Here is a 20144-nt window from a genome sequence, read left to right as displayed (position 1 = left end):
GTAAGTCTAGAATTGTGTAATGACTCATGATTTTATTTATATTTTCATTAAACAGAGCAATGATGTTGTTAGACCAGTACAGAAAAAAATCCAAGCTTTATCGCAATAAAGTTGTACTGGCTCCACTTGGAGATGATTTCCGTTACAATGAAGGCTCAGAATGGGATCAACAGTTCCAGAACTACCAGAAGCTCTTTGATTATATGAACTCTCATCCTGAGTTGCACGTAAAGGTATCTTTTTTTTTTTTTGTATTAAAGTATTGGACAAACTGTCTAATTCATAGATGCAGTTGGTGTAGCTGGCATTGCTTTAACATTTAACTCACACTATTTGGTATAGCATTTTCTACAATCTAATTTGTAGAGGTGGTAGATTTGGCAGCTTTAGACCCTCACCATTCAGAACCACTGCAAGTTGCTGAGCTTTTCATCCATAGGGGATGCGTTTGTGCGTGCAAGCTTGTATGTGCATGTGTGTGTGCGCGCGCATGCATTTGTTTTTTTGGGGGGGGGGCTGTGTGGCTACGACTATGAAATGAGCTAGTCAGCTGGGTTTTCTTAAAAATCATGTTTAAAGGATTGATTTACCTGACAAAACTATCAGAAGGGCTGGATATGTAGGCTCTGCATTCTGATTGCAGAATGCATTGTAGCAGTTGAAAAATGTTACATTTAAAGTTTTTAAAATAAAAGCAAAATATTGTCTTTATCATGCATGCTTCATGCAAAACTATTCTTCAGATACTGGCCAAGGCTCTTTCCACCCCTATAGTGCCTTTTTTAGGCGGTGTTCCAAAGACCAAATTACCACCGTAACAGCTACAAACAAATGCAATCTGAGGGTCATGCTGCTCAATGCTAGAAGTCTAAATCTCAAAATGCACTTGCTTGAAGCACTCCTTAAAATGGAGAACATCAACATTTGTGCTGTAACAGAGACCTGCTTCAAGGCAGCAGAAAGCACCCCTGCACTACCAGGCTATAACTCATTCCGCACCTTTCTGCCCAAGAACCTGGACTGAAGCTGCGAAGGTGGTGGTGTTTTCATATTCATAAAGGATGCGCACACCTCCAGACTGGTAGCCCAACATAACACATCAGAGATACTTCAGGTGCAGCTAACATTGGGTAAGACAGCGATTCAGGTCGTAGCCTGTTATAAGTCCCCAACTATGTCTCAAGACACTCACTCCACGTTCCTAGGCATCCTGGAGAATATTAGGGTCCAACCTAACATACTCATACTGGGCTACTTCAACTACCTCTCCATTAACTTGGAAAACTACTTGTGTGCCAATACATTTGCCCAGCGTTTCCTGGAATTCATTAATTCCAGCACCCTGGACCAGCTCGTTCTTACCCCCACTAAAGGTAGCAACATCCTTGACCTGGTCATTACTATATAGGTTCATAGTAACATGGGCGACCATTACTCTATACCAATAGTCAACTCCTCCCTGGTTAGATCTGACCACAAATGAATCACCTTGGAAATCCACATCTCTCCCACCCCCCACACAAAGGTAACCACCATGAAAAACTTCTCCAAAGCTAACTTTGGGCGACTTAAAACAGAGGTGGCTAACTTCACAGTACCCATGCAAATGGAGAAAGTTGCATGACCACAAAATCATTCACCAGTGCACTGTACGAACACATAACAAATGCATGGATCTCACCATACCCAATAGAACCAAGACGCTCTCCTCCTCATAAAAAAAAAAAAAAAAAAAAGGAAGCCAATCTGTTGGTCCTCTGCCATAAACAAAGTCTACAACAGAAGGAGGAAACTGATGCGGAATAAGTTGAAGTCTCAAGACTGGAAAAACTCCTTATCAGCCTTAACAAAATGTTGAGATCCCTCATCAAATCCTCTAAAGCTAGATATGAAAACAGAATTGCAGCAGATAGTAAAGACAACAACAAGGCCTTCTATAGTTAGGTAAAGAACCTCCATGACAATACCCAGATTTGCTCTGAGCTACTGAACAATGATACCTCCTATACTGAGCCAACAGATGTTGCCAGTATACTGGCTGACAGATTCAGTGCCATCTTTACCCCTCTCCCTGAAAGGACCAATCACAATGCTAGTAGATTGCCAAGCACCCAGTATTACTGCTGCACAGGTTAAAACAGCACTGTCGAAGGCCAAGAATACAGTTTCTATGGGACCTGGCAATATCCATGGCTGTGTTCTACATGAACTACAGAGTGAACTGGCACCTCACCTGTGTGCCTTGTTCAATCACAGCCTCACCTCAGGCTTTGTCCTATTGCCCCATTAGCCTGACAAGTCTTATATGCAGAGCTATGGAACGCATCATCATGGACCTAATAAACTAGGATTTAGAGAATCTCCAAGCTCTGGATCCCACACAGTTTGGTTTTGTGAAGGGTAGATCATAGGTTCATAGGTTCATACTAGGCTATCTGCCCTAGGGCATTTATAAGCCTAGCCAGAGTGTGTGTGGCTTTCACCACCCCTTAGGATGAGAATACTATACCCATTAGCATGCCTGCTCAACTTGTTCGACTTCTCTGAGTCAGTCACCAGAGCTGTGGATGAAAGCAAGGAGGTTCATGCTGCCTACCCTGATCTGGCCAAGGCCTTTGATACCATTCCCCACTCTGGAATCATAGAAAAACTCACTAAGCTAGGCTTCAACCCCTGTATCACTAGGAGGATTGCAAACTGGCTCACAGATAGAACCCACAATGTGAAAGTAGCTGATTCCAAGTCAGAGTGCCAACCAGTCATGAGTGGAGTCCCACAAGGATTGGTCCTGGGTACTCTTCTGTTTGCTATCTACTTCTCAGAAGTCCAGCCCAACACAAAGGGCCTCTGGCTGACAAAAGTTCGCAGACAATTGCAAGTTGGGAGCCATTATTAACTCCCCAAATGATGTTGACATCCTAGAGAAAAGCCTCACTGAGACCAACGACTGGTGTTCAATGCCACAAAATGTCATCATCCCCTTTAGGAAAAATCCAGCTCCCATTAACTACCACATCAATGGTAGTCCACTGAACACAGAAGGCGTTATGAGAGCTCTGGGAACACAGTTTGACAGCAACCTGTCTTTTGACCACCACACTGCCACTGTGGTCAGAAAGTCCTTCTATGTGGCACATCTCATTACTAAGGGTTTTGCATCCAGGAAAAAAGAGGTAGTCTCCTTCTGCTCTTCCCTCATTAGGCCAATCATCGAGTACAATGCCCCATTTGGCATGTACCTCACTAGACACCTGCAACAACTGGAGAGGCCGCAGAAACACCTCACAAAGATCCTAGGTCTTAAACACTTGTCCTATAGGGACAGACTCAAACACCAACTATTCTCTGTCTCATATCACCTACTTAGAGGCGATCTCTGCTTGACTTACAAAACCATGTCTGACCCAACTCTGTTAGAAATGCTACATCTAAAGAAATCCCAATCCCTCCGCACCACATGCTCCAGAGACCTCAACCTCATTACCACAATCAACAGAACATGCTGGAGGGACAGGTTCATAACCCAGAAACTGCCCATGCTATGGAATAAACTTCCCATATATGTCAAACAGAACACTTTACTGGCCCTCTTCAAGAGAAATCTTGATGAGTGGATGGGAAATAGAAAGTTCATCCCGGGGACCACTCCAGTGGCTCTACTCGATAGAGGCACTGGAAGCTAAGGTCAGGTGGCACAATGCCAGGGTAATCCTCTGGGCTAGACTTGTAAAGGCTCCAGGGCCGTTAGCCTAGTACACACCTATGAACCTATGAGATGTTAAACTTGGGGTCCCATCTGCCTGAATTGCAGGATCTTTTAATTAATCTGAGCTACCAACAAAACTTATCAAAAAAGATTAGGGGTTGCTTTATTAATGTTTTCATTTGTTTTATATCATAAAAAAATAAATCACTTGTTTACACCCAGTTTTTATGTATTCATATTTAAAAGTATTTGCACGTTTTCAACACAAAAGAAGTTAACTAAATAATTCTGTTTTATTCCCTTTATTATTTACCCCATCCCCCACCCTTTTTTCACAAGCATTTTCTTATTTCAGCTAATACATCATCCTTCTCTTTTTCTTGTTAAATAAATTCTCATATTGTATTTTCCGGATCACCCATATTGCCAGAAACAATACTTAATCCCGTTATTGTCACAGTTCTTTTCTTCATCAGAATTTCTACCATGAGTACATAAAAAATCCAGTATTGTATTATACCATTCTTTTCTTTTTCCATCAACCTTATTTACTTTTAACTTCCCCAGTTCCATTTTATTCTCATATTCACTTTCATCCATCCTGTCATTTATTTTTCCCTCTTTTCTTCCCATACATTTCTATACTTTTCATAAAACATTTAATTTTGCCTACTTTTCATATTACCCAACTTAAGTACATAGATGCTAAATGGCACCACTATTTTTAATTCAAATGACCACCTTTTTATTGTAAATAATCCCTCTTCTCACAGTGGTTCAGCCTTGAGCCCGAAATGAAGCGGCAAAAAAAAAACCTTAAAAATCTTTCCATTTGAGTGAGAAATGCGTATATCATTCCTTGATGTGCTGTTTTCCTAATATGGAAGTATTCAGCATTTGTCTTCTTCCAAAATATTAAATAAAAATGTTTCCTTCAAGCCAACATTTTTAATTGTACCAGTATTTCTCATCATTAATTTATCACACTGTCATATTCACCAAGTTTCACTCTCAAAATATTTAGTTTCTTTCTTGTGAAATATATCCCATTCATTCTTTATCTCACCAAACCCCTTCCCCTTGGATTTTTGATAATTTTTCATGAGAATACAACCTCATGTATCCATTCCTTTCCTTTTTTTTGTTTTGTTAGCTCTAAGTCATCTGCCTGTGTTTTACACACACTGGGTGATACAAGTTTTCCTGCCACCTCTCATCTTGCTGCCCTCATTTTGGACATGCATGTTGTACTACTACATTCATTACCAATAAAAATAAAGACATACTCATTGGGCATCCCTGTTTTACTCCTCTCTTAATACTTATGTGTCCCATCAATCCATTTATCACAGTGTATAACAATGAATTTTCAAAACATTTCTTTATTACAATTAATATTTTTTTCTGTTTTACCAGGATTATTAAATCTGCCACATTGTTTAATAACTTCCTTTTTCTTTCATTGCAGAAAAAATATTTGCCTGTACAATGTCATTTTAATTTTTTCTCTATTTTCGTACACCTGTTTTTGTATCTTTATTTTGTCGCATCCCTGTTCACTCTCTCATAATTTTGCAAAATGTCTTTATATTTCACTATTTTTTTTTCCTCTCTTCTAAATGTATATTTTTATACATATGTGTATACACTACCTACCTACTGCTGTGTCCATTTTTTATAAAATGGTTTCATTATCATATGATCTTTCCATTGTATGTTTTTCTGTCTCATCATTTCTTCCTCTTTTCCCGGTCTATATTGTTTACGATCTGAAAACTCTACCTAAAGTAAACTATACAGCCAATTTCATTCTTAAAATGTTTACTTTTATATGTCCATTTTCTTTTCGTTTCTTGTTTTGAATATCTATTTTTTTGTTAATTCTCCTAATATCTTAATATTGGTATTTTTCATTTTTTCCCTCAGATTACAGCTAAAATCTCCTACCAACCATTACTATTGACATGTTCACTAATGCACATTTTTAATTTCTTCAAACTGCTTTCTCTCTGACATAGTAGTATACACTTAAATCACTGTAATCTTGTTAATTTGTTCTCCTTTTCATATCACATCAGTACCCTTCCTGGTAGTACTATTGTAGCAGCTAGAACTTTTATTTATTCATATTTATAAGAATTCATATTCTCATATTCCAGAACATGTCTCTCTTCCTACTGAACAACCCCACCCCCACACTGCCTGTATTAATTTCCTTTTTTCTTCTTTGTTACATGTGGTATCCAGCAAGCAAAAAAGTCATTTTTTATTTTTAATTTTTTTACACCATTCTACCATTGCCAGACCTCTAGTATAATTTCTAATGCTGCTGACATATAATGCTTAATTTCCTATATAATCTTTTTCCCTCTTTTGTTATTGCTTTTCATGTCATGCATGTCATTTCTTTTCCTTCTCCTAAGACTTGAATTGATTATACTTTATCTTGTTCTTGTTCTCCTGTCTCCATTTCTCCCTCTTCTTGTTTACTTTCTAAAACTTCAAATATGCTTCCTTTCTTTGTATTAGTAACCTCACATTTCTTCTCCATAGACATCTTCCATCCATAACCTGTCTTTAGTGTCCCTTCCCCATAGCATTTTCTCTTTTAACATCTTCTGTAGTAATATTTACTACTGTTTGCCTTTTTTTCTGAGATTTCCTCTTCATCTAATCCTTCCTTTTTAATATGGGACATACAAACTAGATGTGCCCGAATACTGTACATTTTCTACAAAGTGGCATACAGTTTTTTGTTGCATGCCACAATGTTGTACTAAATGATGAAATAACGTGCTTTATGTTGGCTCCCGTGCTCAACAAATCCAGTCTTACCATGTACGGTTACTATATTTGAAATATGTTGAGTTTTCTCATCCTTAATATTTTTAGTTACCCACACTTCCCAACCCCGACCCCCATTAATTTTTTTCATCGCCCATTTTTGTAACTACATGTACATTTCAGTATAGTGAAAGTTACCAAAAATACACATACCTTACAATACAGTGAGAGAGAAAAATGTTTTTAAGACATTGTCATCCACATCTGAAATCCTAAACTGCCCATTTAATTTTTTTTTTAGTCTAGTCACAGACTCTGAAATAAACGGTCTTTCCATGGTACTACTGTATTTCTTGTTTTTAGTCTCAGTCATAATGTTTTGTAGCGCATTAAAGCTTTCAAATGTCACTTCACAGAAATGTTTAGCTCCCAAATGAATTAATGATCGTCAGACCCTAGTGGTAACGTAGTACTGAACATAGTATCATTCCTAGTGACACTGTCATTGTTTTTACTTTATATTTTTACAACTGGGTGTCTTTTCTGTGGCTGTGGAGAAACTGTAGATCTTTATCCTGTTTTTTCCTCCTTCCATTCTTTTCTTGAAGGAATCTGCATAAGTTCTTTATTTTAACCAAAAAAAAGCACTGTTGCAGAGGTTAACTCTTAAAAATGGCTACTCTACCAGCTAGGAATACCTCCAGTGTTGTCCCTTCACCAGTACTTCTATTTCCAAAGTCTGGTTCTTCCTCCTGCAGTACTCTTTCCAACATGTCACTTGAGTGTGCTTCTCCTTGTTTTGACTCTTCTGGTTCATCAAATTTACCAACACTGGACTCTCCAGTCTTCTGATTTCCAACTCTGTAATATTTATTTCATCTCCTTCCCTCAGTATGTTTTCTCCTGCTTCTCTCTCCATCTCTACTGTACTCTCCTCCATCTTGGAATTCCTGTAACTGCAGTGGCTGCCCTCTGACACTGTCACCTAGCAGATGTTCTTTGTGTTTTACTGTTGCAGTCATCACATTAGGGTTATCCCTGCCATGGTAGCCCTTGGCCATCCCGAATACCAGAGGCTTAGTGTTTCTGCATCGGTTGATGTCGCTTCAGGACTGACATCAGGTCGTCGGTAGTATAAAGTAAGGCAGCCGATGCCATTACATCAGTCTTTCTTGCCGCAGAGCCCGAAACATAAGCAGTTCGCACAAGTGCTGGTCGGCCACTACCTGAGTTTTGTCTTCCGAATTGAAGCTGAAGTCTTCTAAAGCTAAGTACCCCGTTGGGGATCCTTTTTTCTTCCACTAACCAATGTTAGAAAAAGTTAACAATTGTCTCACCTGTGGAAAACAAGTACCACTCTGAGACTTTGATTCTTACTGCGTCACTTGGTTAGGCCCAGACCATGATGTCTTCCGCTGTTGTTTCTGTGCTTTGTTCAATGCCAGAGCTATATATCGTCAGGCCCTTATTGTAGCTAGATATTTTCGCTTACAGTCCTCGAATTCCGATATGGCTTCGGTAAGCCATCTGACAGCAGATCTTCCAAAAAAAAAGATAGACAGAGACAGACCGCACAGGACCAAACCTATCGACGACACTTCCGTCAAGCTAGTCGTCAGTTTTCCGGTCCTCAGTGAGGTGCTTTTGCAGCCCCTGATGCCCGCTTCTGTGGATTTGCAGGCCGCTACCAAGACCCTTTCAGAATCTGGTATGCCGCAAAACTCTTCTTCGACCAAGGATCCTGCGGTTGTCTCTCCCTTGGATGGGTCCGGAGCCACTGAGCAGGCACCGGCTTCTAAGGAAGTCCTTCGCACTACCAATTCTCAACACAAACCAATGATTTCCTTCGCATCTATCGTTCTTTTGAAAACTACCAAGTTTCTTAGGGCCTGGGTCCGAACCACACCCAAGAAACTGACGACCCAATCTCAGACACCTGCTCCCTTGCCTCCGTCTCAAATGCTTAAAATGGAGGAAGACCTTATCATGCTGATCAGGGGAAGCCAAGCTACCCCTTCCAAAAGAAAGAGATCTGTCCCCTGTAGTTTTGTCTGACCAGGAGTCTGATGACTCTGATGCATCTGAATATAAAGACATGCAACCCCTCTCTGCTTATGAGGATTCTGATGCAGAGGATTCCATTCCTTCAGCCTGTCCCCCAGAGGACTTTTCCTTTGGGGAAATCTTTCATACCTTAAGGGAGCATTTCCAATGGGAAAGTCAGGACTACCCTCAGTGTAAAAAGAGACTCTGGGAATTCTTAGATCTTCCACAGCACAGACCCCTGGCCTTTCCCCCAGTCCTGGATGTTGTGGAGGATATTTTCCTGGAATCCACCCTCTCCCCTGCACACAGAAAACCAGACCGGTATTACAGAGTCCCTGACTCGCACGAATTTCTTTTTAAAAATCCTACTGCTGACCGTGAGGTAATTTCTCAAGGGTCTAACGGAATTAAAGCAACCTCTGCTAAGAATTCTTCCCCCTCAGATCGGGATTCCGAGCACTAGACAGATGGGGTAAAAAAAAGTATACACCTCTGCTACTCTTGCTATCAGGGCACTAAATTGCCAGTTCCATATGCTAAAATTTCAACAACATACCCTGGAACTCCTCAAACAAAAAAATGTCTTCCTTTCCTGCTTGTGCAGAGTCTAAAGAGTTACAAGAGTTAATGCATTCTGCAAATCAAGTAACTAAACACATCTTGCACTGTGGTTTTGATGCCCTAGAAGCTTCTAGCAGGGCAGCAGTCACTGGTTCTGTCCTTAGAAGGCATGCATGACTTAAGGAACAGCCCTTCCCAGACCATGTTAAATCTAAATTGTTGGATGCCCCCTTGCACAAAGACAACTTATTTGGCTCTAAGGCAGAAGAGATCTTAAAAAGATGGAAGAAAATGCAAAATCTATGCAGACAGTTAAGGATTTCTTACAGGTCCAGCCATCCAGGTTCAGCAGGCATTGCCCCTCCAAACACTGGTCCTGTCCTGCTCCCACCAGGTCAGTTCAGCCCAGATCCGGTGGAAGCAGACCCCCCAGACAGCAGCCACAGGGAATGCAGAGATCTAAACAGTGGGACTTCCTCCACTTCAAAAACAGAGACTTCTAAGCCACCCCCTTATGGTAAGAATTCACAATGACTCTCCTACCCCACCCCCTCCCTCTGCCCACCTTCACTTACCTCTAGGAGGAAAACTCTCCTTTTATGCAAGAACCTGGGCTACCATTACCAATGACCGCTGGGTTCTCAACATAGTGTCCCAGGGATACAAATTTTCTTTTCACACCCTTCCAACTCCAAAAGGGTTCCCAGATCTACCTCCAAACTAGTGGACAGAGGCGCAAAAGCAAGTCCTTTCCCTGCTCTCTATGAGGGCAATAGAGCACATTCCTACAGAACAGAAAGGCCAAGGTTTCTACTCCAGACTTTTTCTGGTACCCAGGAAAGAGGGCACCTGGCACCCCATTCTCAATCTCTCCATTCTAAACACTTTCTTGGGGATACCAAAATTCAAAATGTTCACCCTCCAGCAGCTACTACCCATGCTCTCCAAGGATGCTTGGCTAGCCACCTTAGACCTAAAAAAGGTTTACCTCCACATTCCTATCAGGGAATCGTGCAGAAAATATCTCCGTTTCAGGGCAGGATCTCTGCACTTTCAGTTCTCTGCACTTCCCTTTGGCTTATCTACTGCTCCAAGAGTTTTCACAAAATGTCTGGCTCTGTCCATTGCCTTTTGCAGGCAAAGAAATATCCAGATCTACCCATACTTAGACGACTGCCTGATTCAGGCAGACAGCTAGGAAAAACTGCTCAAGCACTTGGCCTTTGTAAAGTCCTTGCTAACCTCCCTAGGGTACACAATCAGCGAAAAGGAATCCAAACAGGTACCCACCCAAAGGATTATATTCCTGGGAGCAAGCCTGGACACAGCATCCTAGATGGCATTCCTTACACTAGAAAAGCAAGCTTTCTTGACAGCCTGCTTCTCTAAACTAGCTACCAGACCCCAGTTATCTACAAGGAAAATCCTGCAAGCTCTGGGGTTCATGGCTTCTTGCATTCTACTCATTCCATATACCAGACTGCATATGAGGAAACTTCAGTGGTAACTTAAAAAGCCTTTGGTGTCAACCCTGTCAAGGCCTGGTTACTCTTATACCTATGATACCTTGCCTCAGAAAAGATTTTCTTTGGTGGGAAAGAGCATGCTCCCACAACAAGGGACTTACCTTACTCACCACTCCCTGCCACCCAGACCCTCACCACAGAAGCATCAGACTATGCCTGGGGTGCACACCTGGACGGCAGGTGCATACAGGGCCAATGGAGTCCACAGCAAATCCATCTGCACATCAACAAAAAGAGGTGATAGCTGTCCAGCACGTCTTGACAGCTTTCAAGCCCCTTCTCTCCCCAGGGGCTTTCCTGATCAAAACAGACAACACCACTGTGATGTGGTATATCAACAAGCAGGGAGGGACTCACTCCTACCCTCTGTGCAGGCTGGCCATGACCCTTTGGCACACAGCCTCTGCCATGCAGCTCCACCTGTTAGCACAATTCCTACCAGGTTTTCTAAACTCTCTGGCAGACCACTTAAGCAGAAATCTTCTGGACCCACATGAGTGGCAGCTTGACAAAAGAACCTTCACCATAATAACTCAGAAATGGGGCATCCTGAAGGTCGACCTTTTTGCCTCCCACACCAACCATCAGCTCAGCAAGTTCTGCACCAGGGAGCATCCCTACATGGCTTGGAAAGTGGATGCACTGTCCTTCCCCTCGGTTAATCTATTGGTCTGTGCCTTTCCTCCATTACCTCTCATCCCCAGGGTACTGCTCAAAATAAAGGAGGAAAAACCAAGGACAATTCTTATTGCTCCAGACTGGCCTTGCCAGCATTGGCACCCACTGCTGCACAGCCTGTCTCCACTGCCACCATGGCATCTCACTCATATTCCAACCTTCCTGACCCAAAGGGAAGGAGAATTCATGCATCCCAATTGCAGACCCTCAATTTGGCAACTTGGCTTATTCCCTAACCCCCGATCAATCTGCCAGCCTCAGTAAACAGGTTCTAGATGTTATACGTGAGGCCAGACACCCTAGCACTAGAAAGTCTTATACTGACAAAGGTTCTGCATCTGGATTCAGGCTAAGGGAGGACATATACGGCACACCTATCTCTCCTTCTCATTCTGGATTACTTAGCTGACCCCGCAGCACAATGGTCTCTTTTTTTTCCTCTATTAAAATACATGCCTCTGCTATCTCTGCTCATTTCCCCACTGAGCAGCCCCTTTTCTCACACCCTCTGATCAAACAATTCCTAAAAGGGGCTAGTAACTTGAGGCCACCCAGAAGAGCACCAGCCCCAGCTTGGGACCTTGTGTTGGAAAAGCTCACCCTGCCCCCCTTTGAAGCAGCCTCTTCAGCAGAGCTAAAATCTCTCTTCTGGAAGATCGCTTTCCTTCTTGCCATCACTTCAGCTAGAAGGGTCTGTGAGCTGCAAGCACTCATGGTTGTGGAACCCTTCATCTTCTTCCATGCTGACATGGTATCCCTCAGGACTAACCCATCCTTCATGCCCAAGGTGGTGTTCAGTGTGACTCTCAACCAATCCATTCATTTGCCCACCTTTTTTCCTAACCCACAAAACAAGGGGGAAAGGATCCTGCACTCTCTAGATGTGCACAGACAGCTCAGATTCTATCTAGACAGGACTAAATCCTTCAGAAAGTCTGATAAATTGCTGGTTAGCTTTGCTGCAGGGACAGAGGGCAAACAGAGGGTAAAGCCATCTCCAAACAGACTATTTCCAAATGGATAGCACACTGCATCCATTTCTGCTACAAGCAACATGGAAAGCCTCCCCCTAAGGGGGTCAGGACTCACTCCACCAGAACAGCCTCCACATCTGCAGCTTTCCTCAGAGGAGTCCCACCAGGGACATCCTGGAGGCTGTCACCTGGACATCTGTCACACCTTTACCAAACATTACCACCTGTCTATCTTCTCAAAATCCTGGGAGGGTTTGCCTCTGCAGTCTTGCAGGGCATCCTAGCCAGCACCTAATTTCCTTGACTGCCTCCACCCATTTTCTCATCTTTGGGAATCAACCTAAATGTGATGAGTGCAACAGTGAAACACGAAGAACATAGTGCAATTGTGTGCATTTACCATAAATGTAGATGTTTGAGTGTATTCACTGTTGCAGTCCTGGTTTCCCTCCCTCCATCCCCCTCTTCTTTCTTTTCTTTCCTTACGAGGGACATATAAGCGTTTAGTTTCTACTGATGGGGTTCTTCCACCAGAACCTGGCTTCCACTTGGGGGTTCCTGACAGGTTAGGGCAAGAAAAACTGATATAATGGTGTCTACTGCTTTACTTTATACTACTGATGACCTGACATCAGTCCTGAAGCGACAGCAACCGACACAGAAATACTAAGCCTCTGGTATTCGGGCCGGCCGAGGGCTACCCTGGCAGGAATAACCCAAATCTAATGACTGCAACAGTGAATACACTCGAACATATACATTTATGGTAAGTGTACACAAATGTACTTTCTAAAGAGTACTTCAGTTTTTCTCCTTGAAAAAAGTTGGGGAAGTTCCCCTGTCCCCTGGCTACATTTCACCTAGCCAGTATGAATATCATAAGTCTTCCCTGAAAAGAGGGGACTGACCTAGTGAGACGTAAAAAATAAACAGTCACAGCATTTACATCATCATCATCTTATGTAACCTCGCTTAGCAGTGTGATAACTTGATTTCATGGGCAGATGTATTCAGCAGCAAGCATTTGGAGTACAAAGCATCAAGAAGTGCTTAAAAAAAGTAAAATCACCCATAAAAGTAGTGTTTAACAAATAATTCTATTCCTCCTGTTCTTTCTGTGACCTTACCTTTGTTTTCCTTACTGTTGATGCTGTCATATCCAAAGTTAGTGTGACCAACCCCCACCCCCCCAAAAAAAAAAAAAAAAAAAAAAATCCTCTTTACAAAGGCACCACAAGAAGTTTACAATTGTTTGCCATTTTTTTAAGCAGAGGATGTCTATGGGACAAGAGTAAGCAAAATTGCCCATGTTAAACTTTTACAAACCTAAACTATATTAGAAACCAAGACAGGAAGTCCTCTGCACTGCAAACCACATCATTATGTCACACCCTTTACAGCAGAATGGGTGAAATGGAATGAGTATCTGGTCATATGCTGCATTACTTTAAAAGTCTTTATTTTACATAAAAAAACAGTTATTTTTACTGAAAATAGGGTTTAAACAGCCACTACATACCACTGACCATTCGCCCAAGGCAAAAATGAAATATGGATGTGACATCAATTTTTGCTCCTTTGAATGTAATCTGTAAACCATACTGTTGCAACTGTTGAGCTATACTTCATTAACAGATACAGATGTGTACTGACTTTACAGCTGTTTTCTAAAACTGGTGGTGCATTAATCAGTACTTACTTTCATCAGCATTGTGCTGATGTATTTCTTTGATGTAAAGGTGTGTAGGTGTGTGTGTGTTGGGGGAGAGATGCTAGGGAGTTTCTAGAGGTTATGTGGGGCGATTTTACTGTCTGCCTCTTTATCACAGACAAGACTCCGGGTGAATTTCTGATTTCCCATCTATTGGTCAAGGTTATGCTTAAATAGGGTTAAGGATGGACTCTGCTTCACATGGATAAGGAGCCTGTTCCAGAGTACGGGGATTCTCTGAGGCACACATCTGTCTTCCCAACATGTCTTATTTATGTCTCAAGCAAACTTAGATCTAGTGGTTCTGATGCTGTTTATTTTGTGGATGTGCAAAAGGTCCATCAGAGCTAGAGCTGATAATGTCTTGTATGACAGGCATAGAATGCCTCTCAGTAACCTGTAGGAGACCAAGTAGAGAGAGGGCTTTAAGGTGATCTGTATAGGAAGATATGTTTATAACCTGGATTCTCCTGGTAGGAACCTTTGTGGGAATTTCAGCTGTTGCTTATGTCTGATCAGGTACATGCAGAGGGAGCATTATACGTAATGATGGGTCTGATAAGGGCCAAATAAAGTGACACGCTGACTTCCTAGGACCTGGATACCATATCCTTACATACAAGTTGGGTGACATAGTGTAATTTTTCTTGTTAGCTTGGCCACATGTTGGTCAAAGGCCAGATTATTGTCTCTGTATGTCAAATCAACTCTTGGGGATGTTTTATCGAAGAAGTAATTGACCTGGGTGTCAGTTTTCCCAAAAGGCACTGTAATGCATTTCTTGGCATTAAATTTTAATCTTTGACATTGGCATCAGTCATTTGTCTTTGTTTGAGACTCTTGTAAGATGTTTGTGTCATGGGGGAATCAGTGAGAGCTCCCACTTTGCAGTCATCTGCGAACTTGGTCTGCCAAAGGCCCTTGATTTAGCCTGTACCTCCAAGAAGTAGGTGCCAAATTGAAGCAGTGTCAACGTAGAGCCCTCAGGTATCCTGCTGGTGACTGGTCTCTTAGTGAAGATGGTCTCACCAGTCCTGACTTCTTGGATTCTTTCTGTGAGCCTGGTGGCAATCCAGCAAGTGCTGCAGAGGTTTATGCCCAGTTTGGTGAGTTTGTCAAATATACCAAAGTTGAGGTATTGTATCGAATGTCTTAGCCAGGTCTAAGTATGCGGTATGCACCATTTTCACCTCATCCATGCCTTGGTGACCTTCTTAGAGAAGTCCAGCAGGTTTAGTAGCCATGACCTTCCCTTGACAAAGCCAAACTGGGTTAGGTCCAGTGTCTGAAGGTTGCTTATGTCTATCATTCATGATAATTTGCTCCATAGCTTTGCATGTTAGACTAGTCAGATTAATAGGGCTGTAGTTTCCAGGGTCGGGTGACTGTCCACCCATGTGAAATGGGAGAACCGCTGCAGTCCTTGATTCTCATGGTACAAAGCCTGTTTTTGAGGCTTTAGTTGAAATCCGACTCAAGTAGTCCTGACAGGTTGTGTTTCAAGCTATTTAGGAAGCATCCTGACATACTGTGGAGGCCCACTGAGACTGTGATTTTGGCTTTAGTGAGCACCGCCAGGACCTGCACTCTATTAATTGTTGGGGTGGGTGGTTATACTAGAAAATATTTCATGGAAGGAGGCGGTGGGAGTGGGGATGAAGTTTGAGCTGAATTTGTCAGCCAGCAAATTTGCTGTGTCAGTGTGCTCAGTGATGATGGCACCATTGACCACCAGTTCGGCAGACCAATGTGTGCTGCCTTTGAGGTTTTGGATGTAGCTGTAGAAGGCCTTGTGGTTATCTTCAGTGTGTGAGTTTATCTTGACCTCATAATTGACCTTGTTGGACTTAATTAGTTCTCTTAGTTTTTTGTTTTGTTTAATTAGAGAAATCTGCTGTTATCCATGTCACTATTCGTCACTCTTAGGTCATAGGATCTGACACTGGATCCAAGCCGGCTACTTATCAGGAGGGATCCTAGGCTCGACAAGCCACGTTGCTTCGCTAGGGATGGCTTGCACCTGTCAGCTCTGGGCTTTCGAATACTGGCTGAGGCTCTTGCCACCCCCATAGTGTCTTTTTTAGGCAAGGCTCAAAAGACAAACCCACCTCCATAGACAACACAAGGAAAAAAAAAAACTAAGGGTAATGCTGCTCAACGCCAGAAGTCTAAACCTCAAGATGCACGCACTCTAGGCTCTCCTCACTATGGAGAATATCGATATCTGTACAGTAACAGAAACCTGGTTCAAGGCTCCCGAGAGCACCCCAGCACTACCAGGTTATACCTCATACCATGCTTTTTGGCCCCAAAACTCGGACCGAATCACAAAAGGAGGAGGTGTTTCCATATTCATCAAAGATACCCGCACCTCCAGGTTAGTGGCACTGCACGAAGCATCGGAGATCATCCATGTGCAACTAACAGTGGGCAAAACTGCCTTTCAGTTTGTAGCCTGCTACAGACCACCCTCCCAAACTCAGGAACCCCACTCGGCATTCCTGAGAACACTGGAGAATATGAAGGCCTCTCCAAACACCATAATATTGGGTGACTTCAACTACCCAAACATTGACTGGGAAAAGTACTCAAGCCCCAACACCCTAGCCCAAAGGTTCCTAGAATTTATAAACTCAAATGCTATGGAACAACTGGTCACCACTCCCACAAGAGGGGACAACATATTGGACCTGGTCATCACCAACTTGGGGACTCTATGTTCCACACCAGAGGTAAACCCCTCATTGGTAAGATAGACCATAAATTAATCTCACTGGACATCCATATCCCGTCCCCACCCCCAGCCAAGGAAACCACGGTGAAAAATTTCTCAAAAGCAAACTTCACACTTCTCAAAATCGAGGTGGAATCCTTCAAAGCTCCCAGGCCAGTGGAAAATACTGCCCAAACTGCAGAATCCTTTACAAAAGCATTCTATGGACACCTACAGGAATGCATGGATCGTGCTATCACAGATAAAACCAAGACTCACTCCTCCAAAGGCAGGAGACCTGTCTGGTGGACCCCGGCCATAAATAAGCTATACAACAGAAGGAGGAAGCTACTACAGGACAGAGCAAAATCACATATAGGGAAGGCATCTCTGATCAGTACTAGCAAGCAACTACGATCCCTCATAAAATCATCTAAGGCCAGCTTCGAAAGAAAAATTGCACAAGACGCTAAAGATAATCACAAGCCTTTCTTTAATTATGTCTGGAATCTGGGTGGCAATTCCCAGATATGCTCTGAGTTAGTGCAAATGACAAAAAAATACACTGAACCCACAGACATTGCCAACATCCTGGCAGACAGGTACAGTGCAAACTCCCCTCCCCCCCAAAAGAGCAAATGTTCATCCCTACAGAACGTAGCCTCCTTGACATCACAGATGCACAAGTGAAAGCTGCCCTCTCAAAAGCAATAAACACAGCATCAATGGGACCGGACGGTGTCCCTGGCTGCGTCTTACACGAGCTCCAAGAAGTGAACCCTCACATAAAGTCACTGATCAATCTCAGCCTTACTACAGGATATGTACCCAAATAATGGTGTACAGCAACAGTGGTCTCGCTCCACAAAGGTGGTTCCACAACGGACCCCAGTAACTATTGCCCCATAAGCTTGACTAGTCTGGTCTGCAAAGCTATGGAACGTATCATCATGGAACTCATAAACAAAGACATTGGGAACCTCCAGACACTGGATCCTACCCAGTTCGGCTTTAAGGGCAGGTCTTGCCTCTTAAACCTAGTTGACTTCTTTGAAACAGTTACTTAGGCCATGGATGAAGGGAAGGTAGTCCACACAGCCTACCTGGACCTCGCAAAAGCCTTCGACACAGTACCCCACTTGGGCATCATAAATAAGCTCACCAGCTTAAATATCAACCCCTATGTCACAGGATGGGTTGCAAACTGGCTCAGGGATAGAGCACACATGGTCAGAACTGCAGGTGCCATGTCAGACTCAAAACCAGTTACAAGTGGTGTCCCACAAGGTTCAGTCCTGGGACCTCTCTTGTTTGGTATATACTTCTCTGAGGTACAGCCTAACACAGGAGGACTATGGCTGACCAAGTTCGCAGATGACTGCAAACTGGGAGCCATAATCGACTCTCTGGCTGATGCAAGCATCCTCCAAAAAGGTCTCACAGAGACGGATACCTGGTGCCAGAGCCATGGCCTCAAGCTAAATGCCAAAAAGTGCATAGTCATCCCCTTTGGGAAAAACAAACTGCCCACAAATTACCACATAGGTGGTAATCCATTAAGTACGGAAGAAGTAATTAGGGATTTAGGGACCCAAGTGGATAGTAATCTCTCCTTTGACAATCACGTTGCCAAAGTGGTTAGAAAGACCTATATAGCCCACCTTATCACGAAAGGGTTCACATCTAGATCGAGAGGTCATTGTGCCCCTCTACTCATCACTCATCAGGCCTATAATTGAATACAATGCCCCCTTTGGGATGTACCTTACCCGACACCTGCAGCAACTGGAGAGACCCCAAAAGTAATTCACCAAGAGGATCAAGGGCCTCAAACAGATGCCCTATGCAGTTCAGCTAAAGAAACTCCAGCTCTACTCAGTTACTTACCGCCTACTCAGAGGTGACCTATGCCTGACGTATAAAGCCATGTCCAACCCAGAATTAATGGACATGCTCCACCTCAGGAAATCCAAATCCCTTAGAGTTACACGCTCCGGGGACTTAAACCTCAGCACGGCATTAAATAGGACATGCTGGAGGGACAGATTTATATGCCAAAGGCTCCCCTCACTCTGGAACAGGATCCCAATCCATGTTAGGCAGAGCCCCTCACTGACCCTTTTCAAGAGAAATCTTGAGTGGATGTGGGATCGTACGTTTACCCCTGGAATCTCTTCTATGTCCTTGCTAGACAGAGGCACAGTAACTTTAAAAGGGCTATCTTCTGTGACCTTAACTAATCTAAAAGGGAGGCGAAAGCCAAACACACTCTGTCTAGGCTTATAAATGCCCTAGGGCAGATAGCCTAGTATCAACCTATGAACCTATGAGCTCTTCCCACTCCCGTAATCCCTTGCTGCCCGCTAACCCCTCAGATCTTGCTTCCCGCTCACTGCTTCAGATGTGATTCCGTTGGCTCGAGTCTCTTCTGGGGATAAGTGCTAAATTTTTATATCTTCTGTTCTGTAGACCTTGTATTCTTGTTTTGTTAGGCTTCTAGCTTAGTCTAGTGTGTTGTTTCTTCTCCTCCCGTGTAGCTCTTTCTTGTACTACCATGTTAAGCCTTTTTGGCACCATTTTTTGTGTTCCTAAAATATTTGTAGATTTTTTTCTTCCCATAAAGTTGTTTTGTTGTGATTTTTATTTCTTGGTTGTCTTTACTGGTTTTTGGAACTTGGCCTATTTGCTGGTGTTTGAATTTTGTGTGTGTCGGCTTTGGCGATCGGTTTGTCTGTGATTATGTCTGACAAGCCAGTAAGTTTCAAGAGGCACTCCTTGTGCCGTTGGAAGATGCCCATGTCCGACTCACACAAGGAGTGCCTCTGTTGACCACCTGGAAGTTGAATGCAACATTTGTGCTATATTCAACCCCAAGGCCTTGGTCGAGTGTTGAAATAAGTTGTTGAAAGGTTTGGTCCAGAGGAGTACATTAGTCCTGTCTCCAGTCAAACCAGGCCCCTCTGACTAAAAGAGGAAGGCTCCCATTGTCCCAGGGTGCTCTTCCTCAAAGAAGCCCAGGTTGTCGGATCCTAGCTCTTCAGGTCCTACTCCAGCCTCAGCTCTGTCAGATCCAATGACCTCTGATCCTAGGTCCTGCGAATCCACCCCTGGATCCAAGGCTTCAGCTTTGAGGCCTTTGGATCCGAGGTGTTGGGAGTCCGCTCCTGGATCCATGAAATCCCGATCAAGACCTTCAGATCCAACCAAGATCAGACCTCCTCAGATGCAAGCCATTCTGGTTTCAAACACTTGGATCCTCAATTGTCCTCTGATCCGGAATCATGTTCTGGTATGGGGCAGCCCTTTGCAACTCCCAGGTGCAGAAGCCGATGATCTGAGAGGCATAGAAGGTCCTTGGGGTCCAGGCATGCATCCCCAGCTAGTTCTTCTGCCTCTTCTATGTCCTCCAGGAGCTTGCCCCCTTCCGACGTGGTCAGGATGATGA

General features: G+C 43.3%; 1 protein-coding gene across 1 annotated transcript in view; it reads left to right on the top strand.

Annotated features, from left to right (window-relative positions):
- The window catches only part of MAN2A1 (mannosidase alpha class 2A member 1), a gene marked incomplete in the record, with an annotated part of 1886421 nt that overhangs the window by 660847 nt on the left and 1205430 nt on the right, over window positions 1-20144 (top strand). The window contains 1 exon segment of the mRNA XM_044064270.1: window positions 56-233. Within this exon segment, the coding sequence (XP_043920205.1) occupies window positions 56-233 (178 nt within the window).

The sequence above is a fragment of the Protopterus annectens genome, chromosome 2.part2 (assembly GCF_019279795.1).
Source record: "Protopterus annectens isolate FY-2018-M chromosome 2.part2, PAN1.0, whole genome shotgun sequence".
In the NCBI taxonomy this organism is placed as follows: Eukaryota; Metazoa; Chordata; order Ceratodontiformes; family Protopteridae; genus Protopterus; species Protopterus annectens.
Note: the sequence above shows the minus strand (reverse complement) of the source record. Positions and strands in the feature narration are given on the sequence as shown.